Source organism: Sphaeroforma arctica, assembly GCF_001186125.1.
Source record: "Sphaeroforma arctica JP610 unplaced genomic scaffold supercont1.583, whole genome shotgun sequence".
NCBI classification, from domain to species: Eukaryota; class Ichthyosporea; order Ichthyophonida; genus Sphaeroforma; species Sphaeroforma arctica.
The window spans coordinates 1-13,052 of record NW_014039975.1 but is presented as its reverse complement, the minus strand read 5'-3'; the positions used below and the strand labels follow the sequence as shown (position 1 = coordinate 13,052).

General features: G+C 38.8%; 2 protein-coding genes across 2 annotated transcripts; one reads left to right on the top strand and one right to left on the bottom strand.

The window, feature by feature from the left end:
* Window positions 1-1,040: 1,040 nt before the first annotated feature.
* On the top strand, window positions 1,041-8,194 carry SARC_07400 (CAMK protein kinase). The gene is made up of 12 exons (XM_014298663.1): window positions 1,041-1,308; window positions 1,990-2,114; window positions 2,328-2,501; window positions 3,047-3,369; window positions 3,843-3,983; window positions 4,475-4,659; window positions 5,067-5,283; window positions 5,624-5,892; window positions 6,446-6,592; window positions 6,744-6,874; window positions 7,214-7,319; window positions 7,915-8,194. Exons 1-12 carry the CDS (start codon window positions 1,225-1,227, stop codon window positions 7,942-7,944), a joined length of 1,932 nt encoding a protein of 643 aa, XP_014154138.1. The 5' UTR covers window positions 1,041-1,224; the 3' UTR covers window positions 7,945-8,194.
* A 1,827-nt stretch (window positions 8,195-10,021) lies between these two features.
* Window positions 10,022-12,729, bottom strand: SARC_07399 (hypothetical protein; the record flags this gene model as incomplete). Its single annotated transcript, XM_014298662.1, has 2 exons — window positions 10,022-10,126; window positions 12,399-12,729. Coding segments are annotated over 2 exons (436 nt in total), but the record flags the coding sequence as incomplete, so codon positions are not given.
* Window positions 12,730-13,052: the final 323 nt, after the last annotated feature.

Below are 13,052 nucleotides of genomic sequence, written 5' to 3'. Positions count from 1 at the left end.
ATATATATATATATATATATATATATATATATATATATATATATATATATATTATATATATATATATATATATATATATATATATATATATATATATATATATATATATATATATATATATATATATAAAGAAGTATTTGAAAAGTACGCCACCATAATAATCAATATATTGTGGGCAATCAACCCGAAATGTTTACCGTAAGTGCAGACTCATCCCACCAGACTCCATTCTCACGCATCCACAACGTGAAAGCCTCTAATTTACCATCCATTGTGTTTGACGTACGTATGCACAAACGTTTATGTCGTGTTGTAGAACTGGTATGAAAGAACATCAGTGCACATATCGAGGCTGTGAACTACTTACATCAACAGGTAGACAAAAAACGCAGCAAAAAGTTGCACGTGAATGTAAAACCCAAAACTCAGGAAAATCGTTCGTCATGGATTTTTTTTTTCAATATTTTTTTGTTCAATTTTTAGGAGGCTATGTATGATTTTTAGCATAGAGCGTATCCTTCATTTTCACTTCGAAGGCTATTTAGAGGACAGGTTATGATTGCCGCTATGCTCTTGTGATTTTTAGAATCACTAAAAATATTTTTTTAAACTATACACAACTAATGATTGGTTGCGTTTAACCGAACACTTTCACCTTATGGAGCGTATTTATAAAAGCGTATTTATAAAAATACTACGGAAATAGTTCTAGTTTTTGTTGTTATTTTAAAATTAAACTACATATTCTTTGTCGTATATTTATTTGTCACCTCTTCGTGTGGCTTCATCTCTCGCAGACTCGCGATATTGCTGAAGCCTGAAAGTATCAGAGGATTCAAAATAGTTGTCTAAAATTAGGTCTGTCTGATTTTATTTTAACTCTTTTAATAATTTCGAAAGTATGTGGGGGGTTTTTTGGGGCGAAATATACCAAAGTGATCCCTCCAGACTCCAGACTCCAGAGTCCAGACTGCCAAGTCTCAAGTCCCAAATCCTACTAAAAACTCAGCCAAAAAACATCACATCACAACAACAATGTCGCTTCATTCGGTGCATTTTACATATGACTATTTATTCTTAAAGTGACATACTACCGGAGATGTAAATACCATCTGTAATAGCACAAGCACAACTACTCAAAAAGATATCAGATATTTCCTTCGGTCCTTATAGTCTATAGATACTCAACTAGAGCCTATATACAAGCATTCACAATCGTATATAATGGCGGCTAATGCAGATCTGTCGGATCTTCTCGTTCACGGGGAGTTGGAGGACCGATTCACTGTCGGCAAAGTCTTGGGACAGGTAAGTGTACAGTCTGCGTTTGTTCATCTTGCATGTGGTTTTTCTAAGTCTATTAGTAGGCTTTCAGCCCTGCTATATACGTGTGCATAGCTACAGATATTTCGAAAGATGGGTTGCGTGAGTTAAGGTTAGAATTGTAAAGTAGAATGTATCGCATCAAAGTGACTTCGAAAAACAAATTCATATTTTAGACATGATTTTAAGGCAGTTGAGCAAGAAAGATCAAAGCGGTAATATGATTATATTCTTAAATCGGTTTTCCAAATGTCCATAGTAGTCGTACCAACAAATTCTGCGACACACGAAACATTGAAGCTGTAATTATTTATGTAAGCCTTTTAGTGCTCGAGGTTACTATTTCGACTAGCACGTTTAAGCGTATTTGCAATATCAATTAAAACATGTGCGCTTTTATATATATATATATATATTTATATATATATGTATGTATGTATGTATGTATGTATATATTATGTGTGTCTGTGTATCTGTGTCTATATATATGTATATATGTATATGTATATATATATATATATATATACTCAGTTTTGCTGTATTCGCAACTCTCGACACCAGTCTATGACAGTATTTTATGTAATTTCAGGGTTCTATTAGACTGTGCTGAATGCGCAACATTTTGTATCAGTCGTTGATAGCGTCATATTGATATCTCTTGAATAGGGTGCATACTCAACAGTGCGACATGCTGTGGACAAGACCACTGGTGGCGAGGCAGCCATCAAGTACATTGAAAAGAAGCGTGCCTTCACCGACATGAACCTTGAACAAGAGTGCCGGTTGCTCAGGTATGTTTGTTGTTTAATATATATATACGTGTGTGTGTGTGTGTGTGTGTGTGTGTGTGTGTGTAGTGTGTGTATTTTGATTCACCGATACACCTTCGTCGTTGTAGAATATCTCTTGCGCAAGTAGTATGTACAGATATGAATGCAAACACACTGTAAAAATCTACACACACCCATATCCACACCCACTGTACTTACCTCCCACCACCGCAGATCTCTGGGCAGACATTCCAATATCAACGCTTTCCTGGGTTTGTACGAGAACAAGAAGTTCTACATGATTGTGCTTGAATATATGGAGGGTGGTGAATTGCTCGATATCCTCATCAAGCGTGTTGAGAGAGGTGCCTGCGCATACTCTGAGGCTGAAGTGGCTTTGATCTTACGGTAATTTGCTAGTTTAGTGTATAAACATATTGTTGACTTTGGGTTTTTATGATTGTCGATGTCCTGTATTGTATCAAAGAATGTGGGACTGTTAAATGTATTGATGTACAGGGCTAGGCCGCAGGCATTAATCACATGTATCTGTCATACCGTAGATTGATCATATGTTTAGAGCGCACATGTGTCCTTTAAGTCCCACAAGCTTAATATTGATTGATTTTTCTATATGTAAACATTAGAATAGTTTATATATATATATATATATGTGTGTGTGTGTTTATGTTTGTGTTTGTGTGTGTATATATATACATGTCCAGATTGTTTTATATTTTGTGAGCATTGGAAAGTTTTTCATGTGTGCAATCTTTTGGAGCTGTATATAAATATTTCCGTGGCATTCATTTGAGACACTTTTATACTTGGTGCTACAAACAGTATTGGCACACACGTCTTTTTATCACATGTCGATAATTCAGTATGCATAAGCGTACATGGCTTCACCTGTGTCTTCTGCTAAAGTACCATTTCCTCACTCTGTTGCACAGTCAATTAGTCAGCGCCGTCGAACACTGTCACAAAATGGGCTATATCCACCGAGATCTCAAGCCCGAGAATGTGCTGGTCAGTGACGAGTCGTCTCTGGGACGAAAGCAGAGTTTGACTGATAAGCCTATCAAGGTGGCTGACTTTGGCTTGGCCGTTCCATTCACACCGGGACAGAAGCTCAAAGAGACTTGCGGTACCCCCAACTACATGGCCCCTGAGCGTCTGTGCCGCCGCCCGTACGACGAGAAATCGGACATCTGGTCCATTGGTGTGATCATGTTTATCCTCGTGGCCGGTACATTCCCTTTCTACGGAGATAACGGTATGTGTCTGTAGTTATAGACGTCTATATATATATTATTATATTTAATTATATATATTGTTGTTGTTGTTGTTGTTGTTGTTGTTGTTGTTGTTGTTGTTGTTGTTGTTGTTGTTGTTGTTGTTGTTGTTGTTGTTGTTGTTGTTGTTGTTGTTGTTGTTGTTGTTGTTGTTGTTGTTGTTGTTGTTGTTGTTGTTATTACTATTATTATATTCTGCATGTGTGTGCGCGACGAGAACTCAGACGTCTGGTGTCTCGGATCAATGATCCTTGTGCTTGTGACCGGTACATTCACCTTCTACGAAGACAATTGTAGGTATCTAATTAATTGATGTGTATCTAAACGTTGATACATGTACGTAGTATAATTGCAAAGTGTATTTTTTTATACTCTGAGCGCCGTATGTTGTCTATTCAAACCTTCCACACCCAATTCAACAATCCAATCTCTGCATTGTTTAATTTGTTTATAGATGACGAGATCAGAAAGTGTGCCACAGACCCCAACGAGCCCGAGTTTGGCGTTGAGTTCCAAAATGTGTCTATGCCATGCATCGATCTTATCAAGAATCAGCTACTTAACAAAGACCCCAGCAAGCGTCCCACCGCCTCCGGTAAGTCTATTACTAAAGTAGGTGTTTGATACTTTTTGTGCATTCGGTCAGTCATAGATTGATTGTATGCATTTTGTACGTCTACATTCTTATTGCAGCATGTGTGCGCGTTTGGTAAGTCTAAAATAATAGAATGGTCATGGTACGCCGTCGATACATATATATATATATATATATATATGTATGTATGTATGTATTATATTTATCATGTCTACATAGTTATTGTAGCACTTTGAACACATTTACATTCGTCTATTCACATAGTGCAGTATATTGTACATGGACGGTATGCACCTTTCAATATTGTGGTATTCTCTACACATCCGCTGTCTTGATGTATGTCGTGGTATTTGTATGGGGGGAGTGCTCACTCTGTATCTACATGCTTCATTTTTTTTGTTACTCTGCTACCTACGATAAGCGGATGTCAACATCAGGATCATCATACACTGACTCACTCTCACGCTCCAAACAACTCTATCTATAAATAGAACTACTCCGCCACCCTTGGATGACTGGGGAGTTGGCCAGCACAGCCGAAATCAGAGGTACCATCAGCAACCTCAAGAGAATGAATGCACGCCGCAAATTCAGAGCCGGAGTCAAGGCACTCATGGCAACCAATCGACTGGCTGCTATTCTCAGAGCCTTCTCCACCGAGCAGATTCTTCTTCGAGTATGTTATACATATATATATATGTGTGTGTGTGTGTAAGTATGTTTGTATATGAATATATGTATCTGTATCTGTATATATACTTATTCGTATACGTATACGAATACATTTTAGCTTGTAGGTGTGTATTTTGCTATGTACTTTGAAATATATCGCTATATTTTGGTAGATCTGACCTGAAGATAGTCTCACAGCCTATTTGAATATCTGTGTCTACATGCATGTATGTATGTATGTATATATATATATACACATATATATAATCCCTTGGTATCCTGCGAAGTCGTTCTTGCTCGTAGCTTTTTAATTCAAAATATCTCAAAATAGAAATGCAATGCAAAAGTCACCCATATACAAGCTCTGGTTGCGATATCTCTCTAAAATCATTGCACTCTGTATCTCTGTAGGTAAGTGAATACAATGTCACCACGGAGAATCTGCTAGAGATGCACGACCAGTTTGCCAAAGAAACCAACAGCCAGTTCCTGGCAGATCAGAAGCAGTTCTTCAGTGTGTTCAACAAGGTGATGGAGATTCCCGAGGAGAACGTTGCGCGAGAATTGTTTGACAGCTTCAAGCTGGATGATATGCCTCAGTACATAGATACACGGGAGTTCTGCATTGGTATGTCTTGAGTGTTGTGTTAGTAGATGTGTTGGTAGATACAATGTTTATCAAGTCTGCTTTGTGTTCGAAAGTCTACCAATAAGCGTACTAATTAGGCTATATTGTATCGGTACGTCTATAGATGCACCAGTGTTCTGCACTGTAGCTTTGTAGATTTCTCAGAATCTCTCGCAAACACACATCACAGTCACTTATCTCAAGTTACCTACGCACACATACTCGCATACAAATATACGTGTACACACTCGCACACGAAAACACATGCACATATTTTTTTTGTTATATGTATATATATATATATAATCACTCACACACACAATCGTTTACTCGCACATAGGTCTGGCCACCAAGATCGTGGTGGAAGACGATGCCGACCACACCAAGACACTGCTGCTAGCGTACCAAATATTCGACGCGGACAAATCGGGCACCATAGAATTGGACGAATACAAAATGATGATCAGAGCCATTCTCAAAACATTGGGAGAAGATGTGCCGAATGACCTGTGGCTGGAGTCTGAGTTTGAGAGTGTGGACACGGACCACAGCGGTAATATTAGCAAGGAGGAGTTCCTGATTGCGGCCAAGAGCAACGTCAAGATTCAGGTGAGTAATGTACGAGTGCGTGCGCTGGTCCCATGTATTGATACCCTTGCATACGCTCGAGAGTGTGGATTCGGACCGTAGCTGGACTATCAGCAAAGAATTGTTTCTGGTTGGATAATAGTAAGGCAAAGTCGATCGCTTTGAACCAACGTCAAGTGCGTGTAAGTGTATCAGATGAATGGTTGTGCGTGTGTGCACATGTGCCGTGGCGCATTGTAATGATAAAGTGGTGTACAAGTAAGTGTGAGAGGGTAGATACAGAGTTCCTAATCGCTACCAAGGGAGCCATGAAGGTCCGGGTGGGTGAAGTATGGTTGGATGGGTAGCGGGCATCGTGTTAGTGCATCCCAGCGTGTCCAAACAAATCAAGATCTGAATTCAAATTGGTACAAAGTGTTCTATTAGTAGATATGCCGATATATGACGATTTGAAAGTGTTTTAATGAATTTTCAATCAAAATTTCATTTCAATAGCTATATACAGTCAAAATTTACGCAGATATTGAAAAAAGGTAATTTTAACCAAATCAAAACTCATCCGTTCTATAATCAGATGTATCTGAAGCGTCTGGCGAAGGTGCTGAAGAGTCGTGACGAGGTCTTTGCGAAGGAGATGGCGAAAAAGAGGTCCGAGAAGAGCGGAGACCTATTTGTCAAACAGATGTCCGGATCTGTTGTGTCTGTGCTAAAGGGACAAAACGTAAGTATCGTACATACTAATAGTGTACATTCGTAAATATGTGTCCGGATCTGTTGTGTTTGTGCAAAAGGGACAAAACGCAAGTATCATACATGCATCTATCCAAAGGTATATTTCGCACTTATATCACACATTCTTTCTTAATTGGCAGCTATGGAAACCCCGATGGTGCGTAGTGGAAAAAGGCGTTTTGCTGGTGTTCCGCTCACAGACGGATTACAATGCAAAGAAGAACCCCCGAATGTCCGTCGTACTGAAAGACGCGAGTATCCACGATGTTGCGTAAGTCGGAATTATACTTTTAATGATGTACGTTTGATGGTATACACCCGATACGTTTGGTGGTTTGCTTTCCTACATCTCACATTGAGAGTCTCATTCCAATATCCGACCTTTTAATTCCGAGTACAGGCCGCTAGGAAGTTGATACAAATTTACTGTATTATTAATCCAGTCTCATTGGCCTTTACAGACAAGTCCTGCTCACTAAGCCCACATAGAAAAATGAAAGCCATTCCTAATATTCATGACATGATTCCATTTGCGAATCCACTTCTATCCTATTATTTTTGAATTCCCTAATTGTACAAAAAAAAAAATGCACTTCTGGACAACATAAAGATCTGACGCTAAGAGGGGTCGACGTGCCCCTCCGCGATTCATGCTGGATGGCGGCCGACCGGTTGGCAAATGGCTGATCGAGGCGAAGAACGACCAAGAATTGGATGTAAGTTATTTGGATATCCAGGTCAAGAATGGGATGATGCTTTCTTTGTCGGATCAATTAATAGGTGCCAGTTGTTTTATATGTTAGATTAAGAATTGGATGCCAGTCATTATGTTATGTCAAGAATTTGATACCGATTGTTCCAGATGTTAGATCCCGAATTGAATGCCAGATTTTCTTATTAGGTCAAGTTTGGAGTTGAGATGGTGTTTCTCTGTTTATGTACAAAGCCACACCGATTATTAGATCAAGTTTGGTGTTGATATAGTGTTTCCCTGTTTATGTACAAAGCCACACCGATTATTAGATCAAGTTTGGTGTTGAGATAGTGTTTCCCTGTTATGTACGGAACCATAATTGTAATTTCATATCATTGACATATGCAAATGGAAGAGCAAATTGGCTTGACGTAGGATAAATTTGTTCAGTGTAGGATTGTTAAGGTTATATCGTTTAATATTGCGAACGCTGATCCTAAGCGCAATTGTTTACATTTGTGCAACCAGGCTCTTAGTTTGGTTTCTTCTAATGTCGGGTTCATTTCGCACTATTATCGAAGGCTAACCTACACATATGGCCATTCTCGTTTGCTCAGGTGTGGAAGAAGATCATCCAGGAATCTTGAGACCATCCGAATGATTATTAGGAGTAGTGTTTTAAGAATGATGTTTGGGCGATGGTTTCGTCAGCACTCCCTGCTGAACTTCGATTGACGATCCCAAATGGCCCAAAATGTATATAAGATTGTGCATACACCAAATAGGAAAGGAAACAGTCGACCCCAAATCTCCGTCTGCGGAAGTACTCGGTGGAAAGAAAATAAAATCGGGACAGTAACGAAAATAATCAGGATGGTATCTATAACTTCTGGATAATAATTTGAATGATAAGGGATGATAACTAGCAACCCAGATTTCACATATATTTACAGTTTGCAGGCGGGGAACTGGGAGGTATTGTCTGTTATTTTGTACTCGTCCGATCGTATTGGCAACACATACGCATATTCCTGTTACTTGGATAAACCGACTAGCACAATCACGGCCAAATTCAATGCGACTATTACGGTAACCAATGTGCGAGTACCACAACCAAGGGGGGGGGGCGTTCAGTTTTTACCCCAAAACAACCCAACGCGTATTCTTTTTTGGGATAATAAGATAGTTTTGTACAATGCACGTTTTTCGTGTCCAGATTTCAATAGACGAGCAATGTGAAAAGGTAGTGCATATCCTGTGTTCGTGCAACGGATCCTTTTGTGTCTATGCGAACAGAGATTTAGGCTAGCTGCACAGCGCTATGACTCTAAAAGATTGCTATTCAAATTGATAAGGAGAGACAGCTTGCAATTTGTAATTCTAACACCGAAAAGCGAAATAACCCTTGCTTGTGTGCGTGCATATACTTTCTTCTTCTCCTTCGTCTTCTCGAATGACATCACAGTACGGACATCGATCCTTGTTGATCATCCTGAAGTACATAGTCAACAAATTACGAATAAATATAGACATGTATCTTTGTCAATCATCCTCAAATACATTTTTAAGGACGTATGTCCATATTAATTCGTGATATATAGATATACATCCTTGCCAATCATCCTTCAAGTACATCTACAAGGATATATGTACATATTTATTGGTAATCAATGGACGTAAACCCTTGTCAATCATCCTTAAGTACATTGACTAAGGATGTATGTACATATCTATTCGTTATCAATGGACGTAAACCCTTGTCAATCATCCTTAAGTACATTGACTAAGGATGTATGTACATATCTGTTCGTAATCAATAGACGTAAACCCTTGTCAATCATCATTAAATACATTGTCAAGAATATATGTCCATATTTCTTCGTGATGGGCATACATCCTTGTCAATCGTCCTTAAGTACATTGACAAGTATACATGTCCATATCTATTCGTGATAAATGGACGTAAACCCTTGTCAATCATCCTTAAGTACATAGTCAACTAACTACGAATGAAGATGGACATGCATTCTAGTCGATCATTCGAAAGTACATAACATAGTCAACTATTGACAAAGTTCTGATGCGATTGTTAATACTCGGTGCCGGATACAAGATAGTTTATTTCTGCGATGATGGGCAAGGCCAACGCTCGTGTCTGTGCCAACTGTTAGGTGGTGAATACACACCAGCGATCTTCTACGCTTCGCCGCTGTGATGCCAGACTTCAGGCGCGTACCACTAATATACCCTGACGTTTAGGACGCGTCCAAGCGGGTACACTATGGGGTGTGTCGAAGGATGCGCAATACTCAACAGTGTAAAAGCTATGCAGATAATGGGTTGCTTCGTATCAGCGATACCTTGCAACTGGAGAGCCTCACATGCTCCGTATACTGCCTCGGGCTGACACACACACGTCTATAGATCGATGTGTATACCCTATCCGACCGTACACACGCATGCAGGTGCCCTGCAGCAATCACCGGGCACAGGCAATGCGGAATGGTAGTGCACATAGCACAGGCAGTGGCTGTCTCTGACGATTGCGTGTTTAGACAACTAGACCGGATCGTGCACCTCATTACAGTTGGGACGATATTGGGGCAACTGAATCCTGTATATTGGCTGTGATCAGTCGTACTCGCATCCACCGCTACACCTGCTTACTAAATTAGGAACAACAAGGACGATACGAGTATTAAATTGCATCATTTTTGACCTGATTTAATCCCCGTACTTTTTGGTGTCGTACTGTTGAGGGGGCGATTGAGAATTTGAATGATTGTTGGTATTCGATTCGTCATTCTTGGTCGCCTTCCGGATGACAACCTACGGAGATGCGAAGAAGAAATGGTAGCCGCGTGAGAAAGCGCATGTGTATCCAAACAAGAAAATCGGCAGAGCAAGCACAGAATTGATCGGGAAAAATAGCAAAATTAGCCCATCAACAGTTTGCACTGTACAAAAGTATATGGCACAAAGTATGGCTACGAGTTTGTGGTAATATGCGTGCATGTGAAAAAACGCGTGTTTGATCAGTGAATAGTACCATACCTTCGTATGAATTTAACTGCACTCGGAGGCTTTGTAAAAACATAGGATACACATGATAGCTATATTCATAGAATACATATGATGGTATGAATAGAATACACATGATAGAGCTAGTAATAGAACAAACATAATAGCTCTATTAGAATAGAAAATATATGATGACTCTATTAATAGAATACAAATGATAGATCTATTAATAGGACAAACATGATAGCTCTATTAATAGAATACACATGACAACTCTATCAATAGAATACGCATGATAGCTCTATTAGAATAGAAAATATATGATGACTCTATTAATAGAATACAAATGATAGATATATTGATAGGACAAACATGATAGCTCTATTAATAGAATACACATGACAACTCTATCAATAGAATACGCATGATAGCTCTATTGATAGAATACACATGATAGCTCTAAAGATAGAATACACATGATAGCTCGATTAACAGAATACACATGATAGCTCTAAAATTAGAATACACTTGATAGCTCTAAAGATAGAATACACGTGTTAGCTCTAAAGATAGAATACACTTGATAGCTCTAAAGATAGAATACACGTGATAGCTCTAATAATAGAATACACATGATAGCTCTAAAGATAGAATACACTTGATAGCTCTAAAGATATAATACACGTGTTAGCTCTAAAGATAGAATACACTTGATAGCTCTAAAGATAGAATACACGTGTTAGCTCTAAAGATAGAATACACATGATAGCTCTAATAATAGAATACACATGATAGCTCTAAAGATAGAATACACCTGATAGCTCTATGAATACAATACACATAATAACTCTATCAATAGAATACACATAATAGCTCTATAAATAGAATACACTTGATAGCTCTAACGATAGAATACACTTGATAGCTCTAAAGATAGAATACACGTGTTAGCTCTAAAGATAGAATACACATGATAGCTCTAATAATAGAATACACATGATAGCTCTAAAGATAGAATACACCTGATAGCTCTATGAATACAATACACATAATAACTCTATCAATAGAATACACATAATAGCTCTATAAATAGAATACACTTGATAGCTCTAACGATAGAATACACTTGATAGCTCTAAAGATAGAATACACGTGTTAGCTCTAATAATAGAATACACATGATAACTCTAATAATAGAATACACATTATAGCTCTACTAATAGAATACACATGATAGCTCTATTAATAAAATACACATGATAGCTCTATTGATATATTCACTTGATATCTGTATTAATAGAAAACACCTGACAGCTCTATTTATAGAATACACATGATAGCTCTATTAATAGAATACACATGACAGCTCTATAAATAGAATAAACATGATAGTTCTATTAATAGAATACACATGATAGCTCTATTGATAAGAGTATACATGACAGCTATATTGATAGAATACACATGATAGCTCTACAAATAGAATACACATGATAGCTTTATTAATATATTACACATGACAGCTCTGTTGATAGAATACACATGATAGCTCTATTAATAAAACACATATGCTGGCCCCATTGTTGTTTTATGCGCCCGTTTTGGGGGCCCTTTGGTACAGCATTGATCTGCGTGCGAGGCTGTCTGATATATTCATCACACGAGCACACGACTACAGAAAACGCACTTCTGCTTGACGAGATTTTAGAACCCTCGTACCAAGCATGAAGTCGCAAGGAGCATGGGGGGCAGACTAGAGACACACAGAGTGCTAACCTAGTGCCCTCACACACGACTACAGAAACGTACTTCTGCTTGACGAGATTTTCGAACCCTCCTACCAAGCATGAAGTCGCAAGTAGCATGGGGGACAGACTAGAGACACACAGAGTGCTAACCTAGTGCCCTCACACACGACTGAACGCATGCGGCAGAGGAACGAGAGCACAATGATCCATCGCCACTCGGCAGATGGCATGCGGTTACAGTGAAGGTTGATACATAACAATTGATAGGTCCAAACATCCCGCAACGAATCCAATCGAACAAGTCCAAACATCCACAGGTCACCAGTGCATACCTTCTTCTGCGCGGCTGATCTGCCTCCTTTCTTCCCCTTGGCAGGTCCGTTTGACGAGGATGATTCGCGTGGAGTGTAGTGGCTGTGTGTCCCAGTACTCGACCCCGTTTCGGCTGGCTGTGAAGTGTTGAAGGTACTGCCTTCAACGTCTTCATCTTCGTTTATTGCCTCTCCATATAGTTCACTGTCGGGGTGGCCCTTTAATTCAGGCTCCTCGTAGTTACCCCCTACTGAAGCGATGGTGGGCATCATTTGCAGCCGTGATTGCATCAGAATGGATTGGTTGGCGGGCATGTTGCTGAGCACTGACTCGTCTGTGTACAGTTGTTGGCTGATGCGGCCATGAAGAATGGGAGAGGAATTAAAGAAACGCATATTATCAAGCAATGAAAAATACAAGCTATGTGACGAATAGTATCAGGGTCGATGTCTTAAAGGGCGTTTAGGGTTTGAGTGTTTGAAGTTTTGAGTGTTTACATATATATAAATAAATTTATCTGTTATATATATATATATATATATATATATATGTGTGTGTGTATGTATATGTATATTATATGTAATAGTGTATGTATTTGTATGTGTATGTGTACGTGCACATACACGTGTATATGTATATGTGTATCCATATGTATATGTATATGTGTATTCTAT